The sequence below is a fragment of the Oncorhynchus masou genome, chromosome 9 (genome assembly GCF_036934945.1).
Source record: "Oncorhynchus masou masou isolate Uvic2021 chromosome 9, UVic_Omas_1.1, whole genome shotgun sequence".
Lineage (NCBI taxonomy): Eukaryota > Metazoa > Chordata > Actinopteri > Salmoniformes > Salmonidae > Oncorhynchus > Oncorhynchus masou.
This window is the reverse complement of record NC_088220.1, coordinates 44975753-45003567: the sequence shown is the minus strand read 5'-3', so window position 1 is coordinate 45003567 and position 27815 is coordinate 44975753. Positions and strand designations below refer to the sequence as shown.

Sequence of the window (27815 nt, the reverse complement as noted above, 5' to 3'; positions counted from 1 at the left end):
TGTCAACTTCTGTCTGCAATTGCATTAATTAAGATGATTGATTTAATTGATTGATTTAATTAAAGATATTGTTTGAATGCTAATTTCACCAATGAGCCAATAATTGACACGGAACAAGGAACGAACCCCAACATAACCATGATTGTGTGTGGGGACATTGACATGCTGTACCAGTCAAACACGTTCAGGAAGTCAGTAGCAGAGGAGCATTTTGTTGAATCAATGTGAACGAAATCACCTAGGATTACAACATTGGAGAGGGAAGGACACAGAGGTGATCAGCTCAGAAAACTCTGTTACAAGAGACTTTTTTGGAAAGGCGAAAGATAAGTATCACAGTGAGAGAACTGGGAGTCTTCATTCTAAAAGCCATGTCACCAGGGGCAGGCAACATTTTCAGATCAAAACAGTCTGTGGACAACAGCAAGACCACCACCCCTGCCATGGGCGCGAGCCTTTTCCAGATATTTAGTTTCATTGAGTAGGTATAAATGACCATTTCTGTGCCATGTTTCCGTCAAACATATTAGTCCCAGGTCATTGTCAGTGATAAACTATTGTACTAGTAGAGACTTATTTGATAATTATGAGACAATACATTCAACAGTGCCTAGTCTTAAAGGGGCCGCAGATAGAGGTGGTACATGGACTTTTTTAACAGGCCGCAGAGTCAGAATCTATGCTGTATAGAGGGGGAAGAAAAGGAGACATACAGTTCTGTGTGGACTGTTTTATGAATGGAATTCGTACCGGCCTGTGAGCTTTTCTGTACTATAGAAATTTAAAAAGTCAATTTTTTTGCTACTTACTCAGGGTTTGTTTAATCCTCTTGAGTAAAATATGCGAGTGAGTGTCCCCCATTTCTGTACTTTGTAGTCCTCAGGAGATAGTAGGTGAGACACTTCAATGCAGGTATTAAACATAAAACAAAAAATATATACTTTGTTGGTGGCAGGAAAATCCAATTGCTTAACTGATTTTAAGATTGAGGTTCATAATTACTACATTAAAATGATCAGTACTTGATTAGCTACTCAAAAACAAAAGGTTATTCAAGAAAAAATGCACATTTTAAAAACAACAATAAATTGCAACTAAAATAGCAGAGCAATACTGCCCTACAAAGGCAGAACGCAGTAACTACTAATTTGGTTAAAAGTATTTAATCTGTTCTAATGGCCAGGTATATTATCTGACTAATGTGGTATTCCTGACACTAGAACAAGCCAGGTGATAAGAATATATCATGAAGTATCAGAAAATCTTGTCTGCCTAGACAGAAAAATACTTTGAAGTCAGATTTAGCTTAAAAGAAAATTATGCAGTTCTGCATTTTCCCTTTGTAGGGCAGAATAAGCCTAGGCTGCCATAAAGGCACCATGGCAACCATGGAATCTAATGGACAATAAGAGTATCACATTTATATAGTCCCAGTCGGTATTAGATACAGTGCCTTCAGAAAGTATTCATACCCCTTGACTTATTCCACATTTTGATGTTGTGTTGTTATGTGTTAATAGCATTTAGACTACGTTACCCAGCAGGCTATGCGGGCGTGGGAGTTGGAATGCATTGCATGGCTAAACATGGAGTTTTCTAGCTGAAGTATATGTTCATTAAAAGTAGTTAAACCTACGCCCCTGTTTGTCATTATATAAGGAACAAACATAACATGGTGTCAGATTGGAAGTCGCTATGACGAGACAGAGAAAAGAAAGGAGTAACGCTGCAAATTTCCGTGACGAAAATTGAACATTCTACCACAAGTCAAGTGACGTGAGTAGTCGAAGATGCTAGCTTGCAAGAGCGAGGACAACGAGCCGCAGCAGCGAGAGTGACAGCAGCGAGAGCGAGGCTGCATTGGAATCTGTTGACGAGCAAGTTGATGAGCAACATACTGAAGTAAAATAAATTGACACTGTTCCTGTTCTCCATCATGGATAGGCTTAGTCGTCCTACTCCTATGCAGTTAACAGGCAATTTAGCTGACAATTGGAAACGTTTCAAGCAGAGATTCAATATCTACCTAGCAGCCAGTGGTGCTGGGGGAGCTGATGACAAATTGAAACCTTCCATTTTTCTGCATGTTATTGGAGAGGATGCATCGGACATTTACAATAGCGTTCAGCAAGACGAGGCAAACTTGACATTGACTGTGCTAATGTCAAAATTTGAGGAGTACTTTGTACCAAGCCAGAACGTCACGTTTGAGAGATACAAGTTTTTCTCATGATCAGAAACAAGGAGTCAGTTTTGACCAGTATTTGACTGAGATGAACACACTGAGCAAAACGTGTGAATTTGAAAATCTGAAAGACTCACTAGTGAAAGACAGGATAGTCTGTGACATACTTGATAATGGACTCAAGGAGAGATTGCTGCGTGAGCAAGATTTAGCTTTGGATAAAGCAGTGAATATGTGTCGAGCAGCTGAAACCACCAGAGCACAAGCTAAAGAGCTGTGCAGGGATGAGACGTCAGTGTATGCAATAAAAAGAGAGGAGCAATACACACAACGCCTTACAAAACAAAAACAAGCAAAAGAGAGAAATCAAAACACTACATGTGTAAAATGTGGATTTATCCACAAGCCAAAAAAATGCCCTGCATATGGCAAATAATGTAACAACTGTGGGAAAAATAATAATTTCTCAAAATGCTGCAAAGCTGAGGCTACAAAGAAAAAGGTTCACACAGTCGAGGAGATGGAAGAATTCTTTGTTGATTCTGTGGAAATATGCAATGCAGTAAATGCTGAATGGATTGTGCCATTGGCTGTGAATGAAACTGTAATACCATTCAAGCTTGATACTGGAGCACAGGTAAACCTGTTGTCGCTGGATGACTACAAAACACTGAAGGTGAAGAGCAAAATACACCCGGTGAAAATGAAGGTTACTGGTTATACTGGGGAGAACATACCAGTCAAAGGAAGCTGCATCGTAACTTTACTTCATAAAGGAAAATAGTTCAGAGCACATCTCCTGATTGTGTTAAAGAGTGTAGAGTCTATTCTAGGAATATTGCATGTGAAAAGCTCAATTTGTTGAAAAGAGTGTATGTAGTGACATCATAGACTGAAAATAACCAAGAATCAATACTGGCTGAGTAGAAGGATGTGTTGGAGGGTCTTGGATGTTTACCAGGAGAACACAAAATATGTACTGATGACAAAATTACTCCAGTTGTGCATGCGTGCAGAAAAGTTCCATTTGCACTGAGGAAAAAGCTCAAAGAGGAACTCGGATGCATGGAAAAGATGGATGTCATCACAAAAATGGATGAACCTACAGACTGGGTAAGCTCACTGGTTATTGTGGTGAAAAAGAACGGCGATCTCAGGATGTCTAGACCCGAGAGATCTCAACAAAGCAATCAAGAGATAGCATTTCAAGTTGCCAACCAGAGAAGAGATAATGTCGCAGTTTGCTGGAGCAAAGTGGTTCACTAAGCTTGATGCCTTATCAGGATTCTGGCAAATGAAGCTAGATGATGCAAGCTCAAGGCTATGCACATTCAACACACCTGAGGGCAGGTACAGATTTCTTTGTCTACCATATGGGATTCTCTCAGCGCCAGAGGTCTACCACAAGACAATCCACATGATCTTCGAGCACATTCCAGGAGTGGAGACTATGATGGATGACATCATCGTCTGGGGGTCCACAAAAGAAGAACACGAGGCGAGAGTGAGACAAGTGCTGGACCTGACACGGAAAGTCAACCTAAAACTAAACAAGGACAAATGCAAGTTTGGTGTGAAAACACTTACCTTCGTGGGAGATGTACTTTCAGAGGACGGAGTCAAACCAGACCAGAGGAAAACATCAGCCATCAACAACATGGAGCGCCCGAAGAACAAGGACAATGTGAGACGCTTCATGGGCATGATCACCTACCTTGCAAAGTTCCTACCTCAACTGTCAGCACAGTCCGCTCCACTCAGATGTCTTCTGGAACAGAAAAATTAATGGGAATGGTCCCATGAACAGGAAAACAGCTTCAAAAACCTAAAGAAGACAATCACAAAAGAGCCAGTGCTCAGGTTCTATGATCCAGAGAAAAGGACAAGGATTTCTGCAGACGCGTCACAGTTTGGCCTGGGAGCAGTTCTTCTGCAACAGCATGACGACACATGGCAACCCGTCGCTTATGTGTCCAGAGCCTTTACAGGCGCAGAGACAAGGTATGCACAAATAGAGAAAGAACTACTGGCAAGCACATGTGCTTGCGAAAGGTTTCACCAATACGTCTATGGACGAGACTTCGAAGTAGAAACCGACCACAAACCATTGGTGTCAATCATGTCTAAGCCACTGAATGATTGTCCAATGAGAATCCAGAGAATGTTGATCAGACTGCAAAAGTATGATGTGAAGATGATCTATACCCCGGGAAAGTTCATGTTCGCCTCCGACACTCTTTCTCGAGCAGTTGACAAGAAGGAGAGCTTCGACACACAGAAAAACACTGAGATTCAGGCCTACGTTGACATGATCGAAGCATCACTTCCTGTGTCTTCTGAGAGAATGGAGCAGATCAAAAGAGAGACCACAGCTGACCAAACAATGACAGAGTTGAAAGAAACAACACTGATAGGATGGCCTGCACAGAAAAACAACTGTCCATGGAGAATACAGGATTACTGGATATGCAGAGCAGAGCTCACCGTTGTGGATGACATAGTGTTCAAAGGCAACAAGATTGTCATTCCCATGACACTACGCAAAGAATTGCTACAGAAAATACACAAGGGCCACATGGGTGAGGAAAAATGCAAACGACGAGCACGAGAAGTAATGTACTGGCCAAGAATGAACCAGGAAATCAGCCAGACCACTGCTTCATGTGAACTGTGTTTGACCTATAGGACAAAGCAGCAAGCAGCCTCATCCAGTACCCAACAGACCCAACAGACCCAACAGACCCTACTACAAAGAGTTGTCCTTTTTGACTGCAATGGCAAAAGTTACATTGTTGTTACCGACTACTACTACCCTGAAGTAGCAACACTGCCAACTACCTCCAGCAAAGCCGTAATCATCTACCTGAAATCAGTCTTTGCAAGACATGGGCCTGCGTCTGAACTGTACTCGGACAATAGCCCACAGTTTTCAAGTTCTGAATTCCGATCGTTCGCTGACGACTGGGGATTCTGACACAGCACCTCCAGCCCCAACTACCCAAGGTCCAATGGCTTAGCAGAGAGTTCAGTCACAATTGTCAAAGGTCTGATGAAAAAGGCACACGATGGAAAGGAGGATTTCCTAAAAAATCTGATCTACCACAGCGCACCGCTGCAGAACGGACTTTCACCTGCACAAATGTTGATGGGACGTCGCATCAGAACCAACCTACCCATCCATGAGGACTTGCTAACACCCAGAGGTGCTCACAAAGTAAAACTTGCAAAGGAAAAACAGAAAGACAAACAAAAACACCGACACGACAAAAATGCAAGACACTTACCTGAACTGAAACCTGGAGATTGTGTACGACTCTGAGACATCACTACAGGAACCTGGATGCAGCAAGGGCGTGTGCAGAGAGAATTGCACCGCAATCCTATGAGATCCAAACGGAGCATGGATCACAATTTAGACGAAACAGAGTGGATCTAAGGCTGCAGCCATTCACTCAAGGGACTGAGGATCATCGGGAGGATACTGCTGAAGCGTCAAATGCCTTTAGAAATGGACAATTCAGTCAGAACACCCTGACTGACAATGAACGCTGTCCAACTGTTTCAGGAAGCACTTCAGCAGAACGACCAAAAAGGACTGTCAAAGCCCCTGAAAGGCTTATTGAGAATTGCTAAAAAATATATATATACAAAAAAGGGGCACCTGGACTGAATGTTTTCTTAATGTGAATAGAAATAGAGCCACAATAGAGTATTGTTGGACAGACTATATTTAGTTGAAAAACTATTTCATTTTTAAGGGGAAAAAAATTGGGGGAAAGAAATGTGTGTTATTGAAAATTGCATGTTATGCAGGTTGAGTAAGATAGAAAAGTAGTTACATAGAAAAGTAGTTTTCTTTTAAAGAAAAGAAGATGTGTGGTTTTGTGTTAATAACATTTAGACTATGTTACTCAGCAGGCCATGCGGGCGCTGGAGTTGGTTAAAGAATGCCTTGCATGGCTAAACATGGAGTTTTCTAGCTGAAGTATATGTTCATTAAAAGTAGTTAAACCTATGCCCCTGTTTGTCATTATATAAGGAACAAACATAACAGTTGTGACAGCCTGAATTTAAAATGGATTAAAAAGTTTTTTTCTCTCACCCATCTACACATAATATTCTATAATGATAAAGTGAAAATATGTTTTTAGAAATGTTTGCAAATCTATTGAAAATTAAATGGATAAATATCTAATTTACATAAGTATTCACACCACTGAGTCAATACATGTTAGAATCACCTTTGGCAGTGAATCTTCCTGGGTTTGGCTCTGGTTAGCACATCTGGATTATACAATATTTGCCCATTATACTTAAAACAAATTACTCAAGCTCTGTCAAGTTGTTTGTTGATCATTTCTAGACAACTATTTTCAAGTCTTGCCATAGATGTTCAAGCGAATTTAAGACAAAACTAACTCGGCCAATGGGGAACATTCAATGTCGTCTTGGTAAGCAACTGTAGAGTTTGCCTTGTGTTTTAAGTTATTGTTTGTACTGAAAGGTGAATTTGTCTTCCACAGCAGACTGAACCAGGTTTTTGCATGTGCTTAGCTCCAGTCCATTGAATTTTTATCCTAAAATAGTCCCTAGTCCTTGCTGATGACAAGCATACCCATAACATGATGCAGCCACCACCAGGCTTGAAAATATGACATAGAACTTGGCGTGTATTGGATTTGCCACAAACATAATGCTTTGTATTCAACTTTTTTCAGTTTTACTTAATGCCTTAATGCAAACAGGATGTATGTTTTGGAATATTTTTATTCTGTACAGGCTTCCTTCTTTTCACTAAATAATTTAGGTTAGTATTGTGGAGCAACTAAAATGTTGTTGATCCATCCTCTCCTATCACATACATTAAACTCAAACTGTTTTAAAGTCACCAGTGGCCTCATGGTGAAATCCCTGAGCGTTTTCCTTCCTCTCCGGGCAAATGAGTTAGGAAGGACGCCTGTATCTTTGCAGTGACTGGGTGTATTGATACACCATCTGAAGTGTAATTACAAACTTCACTATGCTCAAAGGGATATTCAATGTCTGCTTTTTTTTACCCATCTACCAATAAGTGCCCTTCTTTGCAAGGCTTCGGAAAACCTCCCTGGACTTTGTGGTTGACTCTGTGTTTGAAATGTACTGCTCGACTGAGGGACCTTACAGATAATTGTATGTGTGGGGTACAGAGATGAGGTAGTTATTTGAAAATAATGTTAAACACTATTATTGCACACAGAGTGAGTCCATGTAACTTGTGACTTGTTAAAGACATTTTTACTCATTAACTTATTTAGGTTTGCCACAACAAAGGGATTGAATACTTATTAGTTCAAGACAGCTTTTCATTTTTTTCTTAAAATCGTAAAAAATTCCTAAAAACATCAATTCCACATTATGGGGTATTGTGTGTAGTCCAGTCACACAAAATCAAAATTTAATCAATTTTAAATTCACACTATAACACCAAAATGTGGAAAAAGTCGAGATGTTTGAATACTTTCTGAAGGCACTGTAGAACGCCGCGTCCCGCCTGCCTGTGGCTCAAAAGCAAATTAAATGATTAAATGTTTTCCACACACATAGCTACTTGTAGCCTACTTGGACACATTTCACACTCTCTCCTGCCAAACAGACTGAAGCCACAGGGCACTTCTTGCATGCTCTATTTCCTTTCATGGGAGCATTGAGAACCTGTGTGTCCGGATTTTGTTACCTGTTTACATGTACAGTCGTGGCCAAAAGTTTTCAGAATGACACAAATATTCATTTCCACAAAGTTTGCTGCTTCAGTGTCTTTAGATATTTTTGTCAGATGTTGCTATGGAATACTGAAGTGTAATTACAAGCATTTCACAAGTGTCGAAGGGTTTTATTGACAATTACATGAAGTTGATGCAAAGAGTCAATATTTGCAGTGTTGACCCTTCTTTTTCAAGACCTGCAATCCACCCTGGCACGCTGTCAATTAACTTCTGAACCACATCCTGACTGATGGCAGGCCATTCTTGCATAATCAATGCTTGGAGTTTGTCAGAATTGGTGGGTTTTTGTTTGTGCACCCACCTCTTGAGGATTGACCAAACGTTCTCAATGGGATTAAGGTCTGGGGAGTTTCCTGGACCTTGGACCCAAAATATCGATATTTTGTTCCCCGAGCCACTTAGTTATCATTTTTTCCTTATGGCAAGGTGCTCCATCATGCTGGAAATGGTATTGTTCGTCACCAAACTGTTCCTAGAGGTTGCTCTCAGAAGATGTGTTGGTACCATTATTTATTCATGGCTGTGTTCTTAGGAAAAATTGAGTGGGCCCACTCCCTTTGCTTAGAAGCAACCCCACACATGAATGGTCTCAGGATGCTTTACTGTTGGCATGACACAGGAGTGATGGTAGCGCTCACTTTTACCCCAGTCCTCAGCAGTCCAATCCCTGTACCTTTTGCAGAATATCAGTCTGTCCCTGATGTTTTTCCTGGAGAGAAGTGGCTTCTTTGCTGCCCTTCTTGACACCAGGCCATCCTCCAAATGTCTTTGCCTCACTGTGTGTGCAGATGCACTCACAACTGCCTGCTGCCATTCCTGATCAAGCTCTGTACTTGTGGTGCCCCTATTCTGCAGCTGAATAAACTTTAGGAGACAGTCCTGGCACTTGCTAGGAAAAATTGTGAGTGGGCCCACTCCCTTGGCTGAGAAGCAATCCCACACATGAATGGTCTCAGGATGCTTTACTGTTGGCATGACACAGGACTGATGGCAGCGCTCACCTAGTCTTCCTAGTCTTCTCACCTAATCTTCTCCGGACAAGTTTTTTTCTGGATGCCCCAAACAATCGGAAAGCAGTCCTGGCACTTGCTGGACTTCCTTGGGCGCCCTGAAGCCTTCTTCCCAACAATTGAACCGCTCTCCTTGATGTTCTTGAAGATCCGATAAATGGTTGATTTTGGTGCAATCTTACTGGCAGCGATATCCTTGCCTGTGAAGCCCTTTTTGTGCAAAGCAATGATGAGGTAAACATGCAGGTAAACATGGTTGACAGAGGAAGAACAATGATTCCAAGCACCACCCTCCTTTTGAAGCTTCCAGTCTGTTATTCAAACGCAATCAGCATGACAGAGTGATCTCCAGTCTTGTCCTCATCAACACTCACACCTGTGTTAATGAGAGAAACACTGACATGATGTCAGCTGGTCCTTTTTTGGCAGGGCTGAAATGCCGTGGAAATGTTTTTTGGGGATTCAGTTCATTTTCATGGCAACGAGGGACTTTGCAATTAATTGCAATTCACCGATCACTCTTCATAACATTCTGGAGTATATGCAAATTTCCATCATACAAACTGAGTCAGCAGACTTTGTGAAAATTAATATTTATGTAATTCTCAAAACTTTTGGCCACAACTGTATATTGAACAACATCAGCTTTTCTGTAAATATTATATTATTACAAAACATGTACAAAGTGTGCTCTTTAACAATGGGGTTCAATAGGAAAGAATGTTTCTTTTCCCTAATTTGTGGGCGTGGTCGAGGGGAATTACGTGAATATCGCCTTGGAGTATTGGGCCTTTCATCGAATATGCATATAGCACTCTGTGTTGGATGTGGGTCGTGCTTATGCTCAATTGGTACTCTTCAAAAGTATTGGACCCAAAAACACAATCCCTAAAAATGAATAGATTTGGTGGATAGTTATTTTGACCTCCCCACATTAGAATTGGAAGAGGAAGTGTAAACGAACAGCCTATTAGATAGAAAGGGAACTCCATTTTCACTAAGAGCAGCTGATTAGCTGGTTAAACTACGGTTAGCCATGTGTTGGCAAAGATGTATATCCAAGCCAGCTCATGGGTGCTTTTTCAAAGCCTACAGTGCAGTCCGGAAGTATTCAGACCTCTTGACTTTTTTGTTACGTTACAGCCTAATTCTGAAATGTATTTTTTTTAATCCCCTCAATCTACACCCAATACCCATAATGACAAAGCAAAAACTGTTTACATTTTTTTGCTGATTTATTTAAATTACAAAACAGAAATACCTTACATACAGTACCAGTCAAATGTTTGGACACACCTACTTATTCCAGGGTTTCTTAATTTTTTTTACTATTTTCTACATTGTATAATAATAGTGAAGACATCAACACTAGGAAATAACACATGAAATAATGTAGTAACCAAAAAAGTGTTAAACAAATCTAAATATATTTTATATTTGAGATTCTTCAAAGTAGCCATAATGAAAGCATTGCACACTCTTGGCATTCTCTCAACCAGCTTCATGAGGTAGTCACCTGGAATGCATTTTAATTAATAGGTGTGACACAATAAAAGTTAATTTGGGGAATTTATTTTTCTTAACGCATTTGAGCCAATCAGTTGTGTTGTGACATTTTTCGGGTTGTATACAGAAGATAGCCCTATTTGGTAAAGACCAAGTCCATATTATGGCAAGATCAGCTCAAATAAGCAAAGAGAAACAACATTCTATCATTACTTTAAGACATGAAGGTCAGTCAATCCGGAAAATTTCAAGAACTTTGAAAGTTTCTTCAAGTGCAGTTGCAAAAACCATCAAGCACTATGATGAAACTGGCTCTCCTGAGGACCGCCACAGGAAAGAAAGACCCAACGTTACCTCTGCTGCATTGGAAAAATTCATTAGAGTTAGCAGCCCAAATACAGTAGGGCAAAAAAGTATTTAGTCAGCCACCAATTGTGCAAGTTCTCCCACTTAAAAAGATGAGAGAGGCCTGAAATTTTCATCATAGGTACACTTCAACTATGCCAGACAAAATGAGAGGAAAAAAAATCCAGAAAATCACATTGTAGGATTTTTTATGAATTTCTTTGCAAATTATGGTGGGAAAAAAGGATTTGGTCACCTACAAACAAGCAAGATGTCTGGCTCTCACAGACCTGTAACTTCTTCTTTAAGAGGCTCCTCTGTCCTCCACTCGTTACCTGTATTAACCTCTTACACTTATGGTGGCGCTATTTCATTTTTGGAAGAAAAACGTTCCCGTTTTAAACAAGATATTTTGTCACAAAAAGATGCTCGACTATGCATATAATTGCTACTGTTCGAAAGAAAACACTCTGACGTGTCCAGAAATACAAATATCTTCTCTGTGCGTGCCCTTTAACGTGAGCTTCAGGCAAAACCAAGATGACTTGGCATCCAGGTAATGACAAGGATTTTTGAGGCTCTGTCTTTCATGATCTCCTTATATGGCTGTGAACGCAAGAGGAATGAGTCTGCCCTTTCTGTCGTTTCCCCAAGGTGTCTGCAGCATTGTGACGTATTTGTAGGCAGATCGTTGGAAGATTGACCATAAGAGACCACATTTACCACGTGTCCGCCCGGTGTCCTGCGCCGAAATTGGTGCGCAAAAGTCACCTGCCAGTATTTTTCCATGGGGCACAGAGAGAGAAGCAAGCTTCCAAGAACTGCATGTCAATGAAGAGATATGTGAAAAAACACCTTGAGGATTGATTCCAAACAACGTTTGCCATGTTTCGGTCGATATTATGTAGTTAATCCGGAAAAAGTTTCACGTTGTAGCTGACTGCATTTTCGGTTCGTTTCGGTAGCCAGGCGTAATGTAGAAAACGGAACGATTTCTCCTACACACAGACGCTTTCAGGAAACACTGCGCATTTGGTATGTGGCTGGGAGTCTCCTCATTGAAAACATCAGAAGCTCTTCAAAGGTAAATTATTTTATTTATTTGGTTATCTGGCTTTTGTGAAAATGTTGCGTGCTACATGCTACACAAAATGCTATGCTAGCTTTGCATACTCTTACACAAATTAGTCAATTTCTATGGTTCAAAAGCATATTTTGAAAATCTGAGATGACAGTGTTGTTAAGAAAAGGCTAAGCTTGAGAGCAAACACATTATTTTAATTTTATTTGCGATTTTCAGAAATCGTTAACGTTGCGTTATGCTAATGAGCCTGAGGCTTAGTCACAATCCCGGATCCGGGATGGGGAGTTTCAAGAGGTTAATGGAACCTGTTTGAACTTGTTATCAGTATAAAAGACACCTGTCCACAACCTCAAACAGTCACACTCCAAACTCCACTATGGCCAGGACCAAAGAGCTGTCAAAGGACACCAGAAACAAAATTGTAGACCTGCAACAGGCTGGGAAGACTGAAGGTAAGCAGCTTGGTTTGAAGAAATCAACTGTGGGTGCAATTATTAGGAAATGGAAGACATACAAGGCCACTGATAATCTCCCTCGATCTGGGGTTCCACGCAAGATCTCACCCCATGGAGTCAAAATGATCATAAGAACGGTGATCAAAAAATCCCAGAACCACACAGGGGGACCTAGTGAATGACCTGCAGAGAGCTGGGACCAAAGTAACAAATCCTACCATCAGTAACACACTACGCCGCCAGGGACAGATCCTGCAGTGCCAGACGTGTCCCCCTGCTTAAGCCAGTACATGTCCAGGCCTGTCTGATGTTTGCTAGAGAGCATTTGGATGATCCAGAAGAAGATTGGGAGAATGTCATATGGTCAGATGAAACCAAAATAGAACTTTTTGGTAAAAACTCAACTCGTCGTGTTTGGAGCACAAAGAATGCTGAGTTGCATCCAAAGAACACCATACCTACTGTGAAGCATGGGGGTGGAACCATCATGCTTTGGGGCTGTTGTTCTGCAAAGGGACCAGGACGACTGATCCGTGTAAAGGAAAGAATGAATGGGGCCATGTATCGCGAGATTTTGAGTGAAAACCTCCTTCCATCAGCAAGGGCATTGAAGATGAAACGTGGCTGGGTCTTTCAGCATGAAAACCCGGGCAACGAAGGAGTGGCTTTGTAAGAAGCATTTCAAGGTCCTGGAGTGGCCTAGCCAGTCTCCAGATCTCAACCACATAGAAAATCTTTGGAGGGAGTTGAAAGTCTGTGTTGCCCAGCAACAGCCCCAAAACATCACTGCTCTAGAGGAGATCTGCATGGAGGAATGGGCCAAAATACCAGCAACAGTGTGTGAAAACCTTGTGAAGACTTACAGAAAACATTTGTCATTGCCAACAAAGGGTATATAATAAAGTATTGATAGACTTTTGTTATTGACCAAATACTTATTTTCCACCATAATTTGCAAATAAATTCATTAAAAATCCTAAAATGTGATTTTCTTGATTTTTTTCCCCCTCATTTTGTCTGTCATAGTTGAGGTGTACCTATGATGAAAATTACAGGCCTCTCTCATCTTTTTAAGTGGAAGAACTTGTACAATTGGTGGCTGACTAAATACTTTTTTGCCCCACTGTATATGCTTCACAGAGTTCAAGTAACAGACAGATCTCAACATCAACTGTTCAGGGGAGACTGCGTGAATTCAGGCCTTCATGGTTGAATTGCAGCAAAGAAACCACCGCTAAAGAATACCAATAAGAAGAAGAGACTTGTTTGGGCCAAGAAACGTGAGCAATGGACATTAGATCGGTGAAATCTGTCCTTTAGTATGATTGGTCCAAATTTGAGATGTATGGTTCTAACTGCTGTCTTTGTGAGATGCAGAGTAGGTGAACGGATGGTCTCTGCATGTGTGGTTCCTTATTTTATAGTTTGTGTTCACTATTATTCTACAATAAAAATAAAGAAAACCCTTGAATGAGTAGGTGTGTCCAAACTTTTGACTGGAAATGTAAGTATTCAGACCCTTTGCTATGAGACTTGAAATTCAGCTCAGGTGCATCCTGTTTCCATTGCTCCTCCTTGAGATGTTTCTACAACTTGATTGGAGTACACCTGTGGTAAATTCAATTGATTGGACATGATTTGAAAAGGCACACACCTGTTTATACGTATAAGGTCCCAGAGTTGACGGTGTATGGCATAGCAAAAACCAAGCCATGAGATTGAAGGAATTGTCCGGGAAAATTCTGCAGCATTGAAAGGTCCACAAGAACACAGTGGGCTCCATCATTCTTAAATGGAAGAAGCTTGGAACCACTAAAACTCTTCCTAGAGCTGGCCACCCGGCCAAACTGAGCAATTGGGGAACAAGGGTCTTGGTCAGGGAGATGACAGAGCTCCAGAGTTTCTCTGTGGAAATGGGAGAACCTTCCAGAAGGACAACCATATCTGCAGCCCTCCACCAATCAGGCCTTTATGGTAGACTGGCCAGACGGAAGCCACTCATCAGTAAAAAGGCACATGATAGCCCGCTTGGAGTTTGCAAAACGACACCTACAGTAAAGGGCTCTCAGACCATGAGAAACAAGATTCTTTGGTGTGATGAAACCAAGATTGAACTCTTTGGCCTGAATGCCAAACATCACATCTACAAGAAAACTGGCACCATGGTGGTGGGAGCAGCATCATGCTGTGGGGATGTTTTTCAGCGGCAGAGACTGGGAGACTAATCCTGATTGAAGGAAAGATTATAACGGAGCAAAGTACAGAGAGATTCTTGATGAAAACCTCCTCCAGAGTGCTCACGACCTCAGACTGGGGCGAAGGTTCAACTTCAGGCCTCTCAAGTGGCGCAGTGGTCTAAGGCCCTGCATCGCAGTGCTAGCTGTGCCACTAGAGATTCTGGGCTCGAGTCCAGGCTCTGTCGCAGCCAGTCGTGACCGGGAGACCCATGGGGTGGTGCACAATTGGCCCAGGATCGTCCAGGTGAGAGGAGGGTTTGGCCGGCAGGGATATCCTTGTCCTATCGCGCACTAGGGACTCCTGTGCCGGGCGCAGTGCATGCTGACACGGTTGCCAGGTGTACAGTGTTTCCTCAAACACATTGGTGGGGCTGGCTTCCGGGTTAAGTGGGCATTGTGTCAAGAAGCAGTGTGGCTTGGTTGGGTTTCGGAGGACGCATGGCTCTCGACCTTCGCCTCTCCTGAGTCCGTATTGGAGTTGCAGCAATGACTAAGAAGACTAACTACCAACAAGACTAACTGGATACAACTGGCCCTAAGTACACAGCCATGACAATGCACTGTATGTCAGCTATGACAGTGAGTATATTTGGCTCAATATTAGGAGTTGATCATTAAAATTGACATTATTAGAAAGAAGATTCTCTTCGACTGTGTGTATGTAATTTAGCAATATTCCTAAAAACATTGCGGGGAAAATATGCGGACCCCCGGTTAAATACCCCTGCAGTAGATGCATATTAGCATATATATCAATTATATCCACTCAACACTGATTGCACATAAAGGAAGAGTATTACATAGGAACAGAGTGTTTGCTTTGTTATACAACTGATCTTGTGTCCTTCGGTCAGCATGTTCATTGCTGCTCGCAGCTATGTTTTAAGTTTGTGGATCTGAATTAAACAGACCAGATGGAAATCGAGTGGTTTTGAACAGTCCATTTGTGCTGCCTCCCCCGAGACATTAAAGGAAAACTCTGCCCCAAAACAATCTTTTTGTATTTGTTTCATTAGTCCATTATTGATATACACTGAGTATCCCACACATTGGGAACACCTTCCTAATATTGAGTTGCAACTTTCCTTATTTGGAGTTTCTAAATATCGCAACTTCATATTAAACCAGGACTGACATGGTATCAAATAACAAGCAATAAACAATTCCTTATCGAATAAACAGGTTTCTTTTCTTCCAAGTTTGTGCATATAATCCTTTGATTATATCCAAATGTTTTCTCAATTTTCCTTGGCAGAATCAGATGCTTTCAATTCATTAGTAACTTTATTCTTAGTACAACAGAGGTCACTGACAAGGATATTCAAATCGCAAATTACCCATCGTTCAAAAACACTTTTGAAATGAGTGATGAGTATAGGATTTCACACTTCATGTCAAATACAAATCTTGGATTCAATTTAGTCATTACACATGCATTGCATTAGATGTCAGATGTACAGAAGATTATTATTTCTTCATATATTTCATTCTTTGAATATCAGCACGATTCAAATTTGTCCTCAAATATGTCCCCATCAGAACATCAATATTCAAAACCAGATTGCTGATTTCCATTCTTCCTCTTTAGCCAGGACCCAATGAGTGTACTCGATGATCAATTAACTTGCAAGGAAAATTGAAATCAACACTACAGAACTTTGAATACCATTGATATTTTAGTATTTCCATGGAGTCTTATCATGTCCTTTATGCCTGATTATAAATCCCCTCAGAAACAGCATAAAGGAATTATTTCTGATACCCACTTTACTGAATGCTATTATCCTTTTACACATTTCCTGTCAGAACCTGGACTTATTGAATTTGAAGAAAATAATTGTCTTTTCCTCTGGCATGAGGCCCCAATTCAATAGATTGCTGCTTCAATTAAATTTTCTGTGGCCGTGTGTAACAGTGTTGAGATTGTGCAGTAACCTCATTTCACATCTTGAAATGTCTCCACTCGTGCTAACGAAATGGTAACTTTCGGTGTCGTAACGGGCAAAGACGTTGTCAAGTGAGCGGCAACGTGTTTGCGAAGCAGAGGGTACCTGGAGCCTTTGCAAGGACATTGTGCTGAGACAGGGAAGGAAGCAAAACTGCAAAGCAGTCACATCCCTCAAGTGTGGCGCTACTGTACATATGCAATGATTGAGGTTGGTCCCTGACACTCTCCTATGTCTCCGTGTAATCTTAAGTAAAGCTAGTTCTACAACAACAGTGTTGTCCAAAGACCTTGTTGACATTCATTTTCATTGCTATTTTTTTGGTCCAGCTCCTACGTGGATCTGAGTCAGTCATTGATATCTTCCTTCCCTCCGTCTCTTCCTCATCCAGTGCTGGTGGCTGTTCCCGAGCTGTGTCAGTGCAGAGATCTGGAGCTGGACTGTGACGGTGCCCAGTTTCACCATGTCCCAGCCGTGTCCGTTAACGTCACCATGATGTGAGTTGCCGCACACATTTCGAATACATACATTTGCATCTGACTGGAAGAGTGCAGATACTTTTTCCTGTTTCTCCTATGAATTGGAAGAGAAAAACGACTTAAACAAAGTGTGTCTCTCGCACTTAGCTAATGAGTGTCTCGATGGAGGTTTGCTTTTGAAGGTTGGTTTAAGTCTTAGGGCTGTTCTCTTCCGTACTGGAACATTATTTTTCTCAATTGGAAGAGTAAAAAAGAGGCATGAACCTCTTTACTGAAGCCGACTGTAATGTGAGGAAAAACTTGAACAAAAGGAAATCATTATGACAAAAGTAATTTCTAAACAGTAGGATATATAATATGCATTATCATTTCCATCCATACATTATGCAAAATAAGGACAATGACTATAAATGATCACGTAGCCCTCGCCCTTTCTTGGCCTCACAATATTTTGTCTCACTGTCATATTGTCCACACATTGTTTAGATAATGGAACATTTGGGCCCTAGATTTATCATCTGTGCCCATTGCGGACATCCAGTTCCACTTGACTATTAATTTGCTCGATGGGTAAACCTCGAAAGCCCAATTTGCAGACGGGGTCATTTAATTGTGTTAATTGCATATCATTGCCGCCTCCTCTTTCTCCAATTGGCTCGTCTTTCATTGCTAACTTTCAATTAAAATACTTTCTTCACTAATTCAAAGCTTATCTCCATAACCTCAGGTAACATGGCCACCGTGGTAATCGAGGTGGAATGAGCTTAGATAATGACTAAAATGGCAAAATTATGCATTCTCTGTCACAATATAAAGAAATATGCTCCTTCTGTTTGGAATAATGATATGTTCCATCACCAATTCTATTTCAATTGTAATTGGAAGATTTTCCCGAATACACACAATGTGGTCACATCAAAATGTGATTAGTTCCAACCTCAAACAGACAATGAGCCGAGAACCTAGTAATTAAAATGAAAAGGTTTTGATTTTCTTTAAACTCACACAGTATTGTTTGGTGGCACAATGTTGTGTTTGTTGTTTTTTATTTATCTGGTCGACCTTATGAACTAATCACATCCCATAGGTCCCTGCAAAGGAACCGACTTCGGATATTGAACGGTGAAATATTCTATAAGTACCAGAGTCTTCAGAAACTGTAAGTTGTCGTTGAATTATTGATTGCATTTTTAAAATGTCTTCAGGCGAGAGAAGTCACTTGATTAAGTTGCAGTCGGCAAGTAAATCTTTTGATAGCACTTCAAAAACACTCTCTAATAGACTAACCACTCAAGGCCTCTGTGACAGCCACAGACAATGTCAAAGTATTTCCCGTCCCCTTTTGATGGTTGTGATGGCCAAAACAAGCTTACATTGGCTGTGTATAACATTCATTCAGCAAGACTTACCTTCAGATGATGGTTGTAAGGAAAAACAAACTTTCAAGATTGTCATTCAGTCTTGTTGTGCTATCACATTTGAGGCCAGATTCCTGGATTATTCTTTTTTTGGGGGTAGGGGGCCACACCGATAACATATGAACACGTCATAAGCAATGGCAAAATGTGTAGAATTGCAGGGAATTCGCTTTAAAACAGCTACTTTTTTTGGCAAAATATATTAAGTCATTCAAAAGGACTCATTTGTTATGCAGCTTGTCAGACCATGTCATGGTTGCTGCAGGCATTCATTCACTGACTCCATCATCAATATGATTATTCATTGAAAGATCTTTTGGTATAGGGGCTTCCCGAGTGGATCAGCGGTCTAAGGCACTCCATTGCGGTGTTAGAGGCATCACTACAGACCAGAGTTTGATCCCGGGTTGTATCACAACAGGCCGTGATCAGGAGTCCCATAGGGCGGCTCACAATTGGCCCAGCATCATCCGGTTTAGGAGAGGGTTTGCCCGGGGAGGCTTTACTTGACTCATCGCGCTCTAGCAGCTCCATGTGGTGGGCTGGGCGCCTGCAGGCTGACCTCAGTCATCAGGTGTATGGTGTTTCGTCCGACACATTGGTGCAGCTGGCTTTCGGGTTAAGAGGGCGGGTGTTAAGAAGAGCGGTTTGGCAGGTAATGTTTCGGAGGACGCATGATTCGATCTTCACCTTCTGAGCCCGGTGGGGAGTTGCAGCGATGTAACAAGATCAAAATTGGGGAGAAAAAGGTGGTAAAAATAATATATAATGCAGGGCTGCTTTTGAATGCCAGAGACTGAAAGTTGGCGAGTGTGGAGCAAGGAGCAGAGTTTAATATGAGCAGATTTAAACAATTGTGTTTGCCTCCTTTCCCACTCTGGTACTGCTCTGCCTAGCATTTTTTATTTCCTCTATCACAATTTTTTGAATTAGGCCTATTCTGTAATAATTATTTAGCCTACCCCACCCACAGTAGCCTATACAGTGCATTCGGAAAGTATTCAGACACCTTTACTTTTTCCACATTTTGTTATGTTGCTTCCTTATTCTAAAATGGATTAAATTGTTTTTTCCCCCTCATCAATCTACACACAATACACCATAACTACAAAGTGGATAACTTTATAAAAACAGATCCCCTCAATCAATTCACAGCACGTTCGTATTGATAAGTGAGTGTTAATATCCAGTTCTCTCTTTTTAGTTCAGTTTTATACAACTCCTCAACAATTTGAAACATAGTTTTTCTACCATGGAATGGCGGTAGCTTTTCATGTTCCTTTTTAGCTTTTGTTTTTAGCATGTTGGCGCCAACTGATGTATAACGTGAGGTTAGGACAGAGACTAAGAGAATATTGAGTTTTGATTGGCTCAAAATAAACTGCTTGTCATGCAGCTTCTGACAGCTGATTTGTAAATAGCTGTCAATTTAAACATATCACTAGCAATATATGATTGGTTACTGGAATCTCACTAGTACTGATAAGTATTCAACATTAGTTGACTTGCGTTACATGTGCATTCAATGTAGGGAGGTAACATGATACCATAAGGGGATTGCTTAGACCACACTTACCGATAAGACTAGTTATCTCACACAATCTGGCAGAGAAGTAGCCTATGTGAGTGCTTTAATAACAGTAACCTAAACGCACAGTTAAAGTATCCATCACTAATAAATGAATGAACTTCAGAAATAATAATAATAGTTTATGCTGCGAACAACATGCTTTTATTAGCCTACCAGAATCACCTACAAAAAGAGGATTGTGATAGGCCTTTACTTCAAAAGGTAACAGGAAAAAATAAATGTAATTACTGAAATAAAATGAAGAGAAAGTAAACTTTCATGATGACACTGTTAAATGTTTGAAGTGTTGGCTAATGGTTTACAGAAACATAAGTAATCTATACGATTTTCAATCGCACCCATGACAGCAATCTTTTAATTTGATGATAAGGCAAAGAAAAAGTATTGTTTTGAAAGCATCCTGAAATGGAGTACTTCATAGGGAGAACCTTGCGTAATGGATAGATTTGGAGGAAGGGTTGCAAAATAAATCTTTGCATTGCAGGGATCAACTTCCTGTTGCAGTTTTATAGCCTCATGCATTAATAGCAAAAATAATAATAATAATAAATTACTACCTTACACTTCGCAGGAAGAAGTTTAACAAATGCCTAATTGTGGGGTCTTTGGTAAACAAAATTGTCACAATTACATAGTGGCATTTTTATCAATCAGGGCATTTGAAGCAGAGCAGTGATCTTCATGCCTTCTGCCACGCCTGGTCTGAAATCACAAATCACTCTTTTGGTGATATCACCATTGCGCATGCCCTTGGTGACTAAAACACCAGTCTCAAGGTCAACAGTGAAGAGGCGAGTCCGGGATGCTGGCCTTCTAGGCAGAGTTCCTCTGTCCAGTGTCTGTGTTCTTTTTCCCATCTTAATCTTTTATTTTTATTGGCCAGACTGAGATATGGCTTTTCCCTTGCAACAGCTGCCTAGAAGGCCAGCATCCCAGAGTCGCCTCTTCAGTGTTGACGATGAGACTGGTGTTTTAGCAGGTACTATTTAATAAGGCTGCCAGTTGAGGACTTGTGAAGCGTCTGTTTCTTAAACTAGACACTCTAATGTACTTGTCCTCTTGCTCAGTTGTACACCGGGGCCTCCCACTCCTCTTTCTATTCTGGATAGAGCCGTTTGCGCTGTTCTGTAAAGGGAGTAGCACACAGCGTTGTACGAGATCTTCAGTTTCTTGGCAATGTATTGCATGGAATAGAACCACTTCTCAGAACAAGAACAAGAAGAGACTGATGAGTTTCAGAAGAAAGTTCTTTGTTTCTGGCCATTTTGAGCCTGTAATCGAACCCACAAATGCTGATGCTCCAAATACTCAACTAGTCTAAAGAAGGCCAGTTATATGGCTTCTTTAATCAGCTCAACAGTTTTCAGCTGTGCTAACATAATTGCAAAAGGGTTTTCTAAAGATCAATTAGCCTTTTAAAATGATAAACTTAGGTTAGCTAACACAGCGTGCCATTGGAACACAGGAGTGATGGTTGCGGATAATGGTCCTCTGTACGCCTATGTAGATATTCCATTAAAAATCTGCCATTTCCAGCTACAATAATCATTTACAACATTAACATTGTCTACACTGTATTTCTGATCAATTTGATGTTATTTCAATGTACAAAAACTGTGGTTTTCTTTCAAAAACAAGGAAATGTCTAAGTGATCCCAAACTTTTGAATGGTAGTGTACAGTATATATATATATATATATTTTTTTAAATAGTATATGGGGGGGCTTCATCACAATGTATTTTAAAATGTTAGGCTTTTCAAATATATTCCATTCTCCTTTCTCTTGTTTATATTGGGACAATATTCCCACTAACATTCCTACATGTACAGTTGAAGTCGGACGTTTACATACACCTTTGCCAAGTACATTTAATCCTAGCAAAAAATCCCTGTCTTAGGTCAATTAGGAACACCACTTTATTTTAAAAATGTGAAATGTCAGATTAATAGTAGAAAATGATTTATTTCAGCTATCAGTTCTTTCATCACATTCCCAGTGGGTCAGAATTTTACATACACTCATTGCCTTTAAATTGTTTAACTTGGTTCAAACGTTTCAGGTAGCCTTCCACAAGCTTCCCACAATAAGTTGGGTGAATTTTGGCCCATTCCTCCTGACAGAGCTGGTGTAACGGAATCAGGTTTGTAGGCCTCCTTGCTCGCACATGTTTTTTAAGTTCTGCCCACAAAGTTTCTATAGGATTGAGGTCAGGGCTTTGTGATGGCCACTTCAATACCTTGACTTTGTTGTCCTTAAGCCATTTTTCCACAACTTTGGAAGTATGTTTGGGGTCATTGTCCATTTGGAAGACCCATTTGAGACCAAGCTTTAACTTCCTGACTGATGTCTTGAGATGTTGCTTCTATATATCCACATAATTGTCCTCCTTATGACGTCAACTACTTTGTGAAGCGCACAGCACCCCCACAACATGATGCTGCCACCCCCGTGCTTCACGGTTGGGATGGTGTTATTCGGCTTGCATGCCTTCCCCTTTTTCCTCCAAACATAACGATGGTCATTATGGCCAAACAGTTCTATTTTTGTTTCATCAGACAAGAGGATATTTTCCAAAAAGTATGATCTTTCACCTCATGTGCAGTTGCAAACCGTAGTCTGGATTTTTTATGTTGGTTTTGGAGCAGTGGCTTCTTCCTTGCTGAGCGACCTTTCAGGTTATGTCGATATAGGACTAATTTTACTGTGGATATAGATACATTTGTACCTGTTTACTCCAGCATCTTCACACGTTCCTTCACATTTATTTAACTACGCAAGTCAGTTAAGAACAAATTCTTATTTACAATGACGGCCTACCCCTGGACGATGGCAATACTGGTATCATCCTGGCCCTAAAACCAGCCCTGCTTTAGGCTATCAAAGAACTGACAATGAATAATCCTATCAATGGTTAGAGTCAGTGAATGAATGGCCACAGCAACCATTATATGGTCTGACAAGCTGCATAACAAATGAGGCATAATTAGACAAAATAACTTTAAAGTCGTTCAAACAAGATAATGAGTCATTCAAATGACTTAGTATCTTGTTTGAACAACTTAATATCTCATTTGAATGACTTAAGTCATTCGAACGAGATACTAAGTTGTTCACACGAGATACTTATTATATATTATTTGCCTTGGGCTTATTATATATTTTTTGCCTTGGGCTTCAGGACATTTTGAACAAAATGTGTAGAAGAGCAGGAGATTTACTGCAAAATGTACACTTATCCTAATGGCAAAATGTGATCAATAGCACGAAATCAACTATAAAACAGCACAGGAGAGGGGGGGGGGGGGGGCTCTGGAGGTCGGAACAGCACAGGAAGGAGGAGGAGGGGGGGGGTAGTGCAGTAGTCTGGATCACATTGGCCTTGAAACATATTGGCAGCATGGAAGTAGAAGCAAGATGAGGAGACTAAAAACATGCCTCATTGACTGCCAAAAGAATTATCTTTCGAATAAAGTCAGCTATGCAGTATTGTTTGGGTAATTTTCTTCTTTTAAAAAGCTAATCAAACCACATACTATGAAAGTATCTACCAATTGGTATTTTTATTTTGTTCTACAGGGATCCGTTTATATTTAGGTCTTTAATGTAGAAATGTGAGGCTTCTATAATTGTTGTAAATAATTTTCACTTGTTAGTCATTGTGGCAATTGTTCTCAGGAACACACAAATTAATGTCAGACTAAAAATAGTATTTGAACACAATGTACTATTAGTACACAATGTTTAGTTTTAGTAAGTAGTACATATTTTGGACACAGCAAATGTTAAATTAAACAAGATATATTTTTAACATACTTCTAACATACTACTTTTCAGATATCTACAACATAACAGAATTCGAGCTGTGAGTCCTAACGCATTCAGAGGACTATACAATCTAACAAGACTGTAAGTTCGTAATATTCATACATCGATGCGTGCACTTGACAGTGTTATGATGGACTTTATAATGAAAAGGAAAAGGGGGATAAAAAGTCAGTTGTAGAACTGAATGTCTTCAACTGAAATGTGTCTTTCGCATTTAACCCAACCCCTCTGAATCAGGGAGGTGAGGGGGGCTGCCTTAACCGACATCCACGTCTTCGGCACCCGGGGAACAGTGGGTTAACTGCCTTGCTCAGGGGCAGAACGACAGATTTTTACCTTGCATGTTGTTGATTTAAGTTTTCCTTATCAAGTTGCTTATGTTTGAAGTAAATGGTAAATAATTCAATGTGCATATTTAAAATCTGAATTTTCTGCTTCAGATATTTAAGCCATAACAAGATATCCATCCTGATGCCCGGGGTGTTCCAAGATCTACACAAGCTGGAGTGGTTGTAGGTTATCCTTACTGACATAGTCTGTATATCCTGTTTGCATATATAGACCTACTGTTAACACAATGGGTACAAAGACTACATTTTTAGACAGCCTTCAGAACTCTCGCACAAAGCTTGTATCGCTACAGTTTCCTTTTAAACCAACGTTCAACCAAATACTTAATTTAATAAACTCTACCCTTCGGTTGTAGGATCCTTGAAAACAACAGTATCCATCAGATATCCCCCATGACCTTTTCAGGCTTGCGTTCCTTGGTACTCCTGTGAGTTTCATTTCTACCTTTACCTTCTTGAGTTGGGCTTGTTTAGCTTTTTCCATCTAATAAGTTATTTCATACGTAGCAGTGGGAAGTAGTGGTGCTGAGGGTGCTGCACAGAAAAAAATCAGAATAAAAAATAATACTATTATTTGTATTTATTTATTTATTTTTAAGAAAAAAATAATTCACAAAAATATTGCACTGGACTGCTGTAGTACTGGGGCACCCCCACCCCCAAACGACTTCCCACGTCTATGCTTTTATATGCACTTTATTGAAGTGCTCTAGTATTATTAAAGGGCCAATGTGATATGCTAAAGTATTTTGGCAGTGAGTGTTGTTTTCTTTGAATGGCACACAAATCAGACCGCTCTTGTTTTGTTTTTTGTTCACAGGGTTTTGTTGAACAACGCTCTGACAAAGCTGGATGACATCTGCCTGGAAATGCCACGACTAAACTGGCTGTACGTTTGGAAGTCAACAAATCAAAGAGCTTTGTTATCAACATGATGTTACTTTCAAAATATGTTTTTGTGCGCTTGTGTGTCTCCAGGGACATGGAGGGAAATCAAATTGAAAGTGTTGGAAATGTAACATTCTGGTCGTGCAACATGATGACTGTGCTGTAAGTGTGACTTAGTGTCCTTGGCTTTCTCACTAGGCTATAACCATTACAATTCCAAATATCAACATCTATTTGTTTCCCTAAGGGATTCTAAATAGTGGACCCCAAAACAACAATCTGGTTAAATTGCTTTTAGAACCAACAGAGAAGATAATAAAGGGAGAAAATGTCTGTCTGTTTTATAATCCTTGTTTTGACAATCTTTCCTTAACTCTTTTTAGTGTCCTACAGAAGAACAGAATCAGTCGCATACATGAACAGGCGTTCTCATTTCTAAAGAAACTTGGGGAATTGTAAGTTGTGTTTTGTATGCCTCAAGACATGAAATTGCTTGACATTTTCCTCTGTCATACCCAAACACAGTTAATTTTGAGTCCCAGACACAGAGATATCTTCACCTATTCCACTGACTTTAAAAAAAAAGAATTCAGATAATACCATATAAATCAGTACAGACTGCACTATAAATATACAACATGTTCCCAGGCCAAGATGTTGATTATGATTTATATTTTATGAGTTTTTGGTGAATCCAAACAATTATTCTGACATGCATTTACACTTGTTTCTGGATTTGCAGAACAGGTGGTCATGTAAACCTTGTGTAAGTTCCATCCACTGTATAAGTACTGGATAAATGCCTCCGTTCTGTACATTACCTTTGAAAAATGGACTCTATTATTTCAAAGGTAATGTACAGATGGAGGTGTCTATCCTCCTTATACAACAGTTGCCAAAGAAAACAGTACTGAAGCACACATTTACCGGTAGAAATAACTTATTTTAAAAAATATATATCTTTTTAGAAACAAATTCATACTTTATCAATGCAACTACGACCGTGCGTGTGCTTGGCCGGTGAGCGCGTTCCTGTAAGACGTAGAGTCGCAAGCAAGCGCGAGGACGCGCTCTTTGAAAGGAGGGAGCATGCTTTTGCGGCACAGTCGATAGCGCGCCGGACCTCGGGCTCGGAGGTCGATGGTTCGAGACCTGCTCCCTGCTATTTCATTACAGTATGTTCATCACTCACCATTTTAGGTCATCAGATGCTCAAAAAAAAAACATGTCTGGCGAGCTACGTTTGTCGTTGGACCTGCGTTTACAATGTATCCAATGTTGGTTTGTGTAGTTGTTGGTTTAGCTTTCTGTAGCTTTGTAGCAAGTATGGTCTGCATGTGTCGCCTTATATTGTGTCATGATTGCATGATTTCCCGATATCTTTTCCAACTGTCCCGTTATCTAGTTTTAATGCTCATTCTAGAATGCCCTTCTGGCCAGTCATAAATGAGTATTCAACAATGCTGTGGTATATTGGTTCTTGTAGTTTGTCCAGTAAATAGCTTTGTCTCCACAGAGATCTGTCCAGCAACAGACTCGTGGCAATCCCTCCCAATCTCTTTGTTCATCTGGGAGATTTACTACAGCTGTAAGTTAGAGCCACAGTCAGATCTATGCACAAACATTCTTTGAATATGTTATATGTTTTTGTTGCTCTAACGTTGAAAGACATTGTTATACGGCTATGGTGCTATAGTTCTTGTTAAATATTATGTCTTATAATTGATGCTGTTACTGGAGCTCTGATGTCAATGCTTTTACATGTTTTTTAGGAACATCTCGTGTAACCCTATCGTGGATCTCCAAGTTGACCACTTTGATAACTTGCATAAATTGAAATCCTTGTAAGTAGCCATTGTTTGTTTTACTGCTCACTTTGTGCATGCATGTTACACTTGAAAGGGAAAAGCATCAGTAGAGTAGTTTGTTTATCATTCATGAATCATTACTCGCTGTTACGGTTTTCTATGTGCGAAGGAGAGTCGGACCAAAATGCGGCGTGTAGATTGCGATCCATGTTTAATAAACAAAAGTAAATACAAATCAATTACAAAAACAACAAACATAACGAAAACCGAAACAGCCTATACTGGTGTAAATTAACACAGAACAGGGGAATAAGGACAATCACCCACGAAACACTCAAAGAATATGGCTGCCTAAATATGGTTCCCAATCAGAGACAACGATAAACACCTGCCTCTGATTGAGAACCACTTCAGACAGCCATAGATACACCTAGAACACCCCACTAAGCTATCATCCCAATACATGTGAGAAAAAAAACAATACAAAAACACACCACATACAAAAACCCATGCCACACCCTGGCCTGAGCAAATAAATGAAGAAAACACAAAATACTTAGACCAGGGCGTGACAGAACCCCCCCCAAGGTGCGTACTCCCGGCCGCACACCAAAACCCATAGGGGAGGGTCCGGGTGGGCGTCTGTCCACGGTGGCGGCTCCGGCGCGGGACGTGGACCCCACTCTATCAAAGTCTTAGTCCCTCTTCCTCGCGTCCTTAGATAGGCCACCCTCGCCGCCGACCATGGCCTAGTAGTCCTCCCCCAGGACCCCACTGGACTGAGGGGCAGCTCGGGACTGAGGGGCAGCTCGGGACTGAGGGGCAGCTCGGGACTGAGGGGCAGCTCGGGACTGAGGGGCAGCTCGGCACTGAGGGGAAGCTCGGCACTGAGGGGAAGCTCAGGCAGGTAGTTGGCTCTGGCAG

At 40.7% G+C, this 27815-nt stretch overlaps 1 protein-coding gene across 1 annotated transcript in view; it reads left to right on the top strand.

The window, feature by feature from the left end:
- The window catches only part of rxfp1 (relaxin family peptide receptor 1), a 131989-nt gene that overhangs the window by 80798 nt on the left and 23376 nt on the right, over nt 1–27815 (top strand). The window contains exons 4-13 of the mRNA XM_064972675.1: nt 16922–17027; nt 18097–18168; nt 23855–23926; nt 24286–24357; nt 24552–24623; nt 25016–25084; nt 25174–25245; nt 25467–25538; nt 26600–26671; nt 26856–26927. Of these exons, the coding sequence (XP_064828747.1) occupies nt 16922–17027; nt 18097–18168; nt 23855–23926; nt 24286–24357; nt 24552–24623; nt 25016–25084; nt 25174–25245; nt 25467–25538; nt 26600–26671; nt 26856–26927 (751 nt within the window). The remainder of the gene's footprint in view (nt 1–16921; nt 17028–18096; nt 18169–23854; nt 23927–24285; nt 24358–24551; nt 24624–25015; nt 25085–25173; nt 25246–25466; nt 25539–26599; nt 26672–26855; nt 26928–27815) is intronic.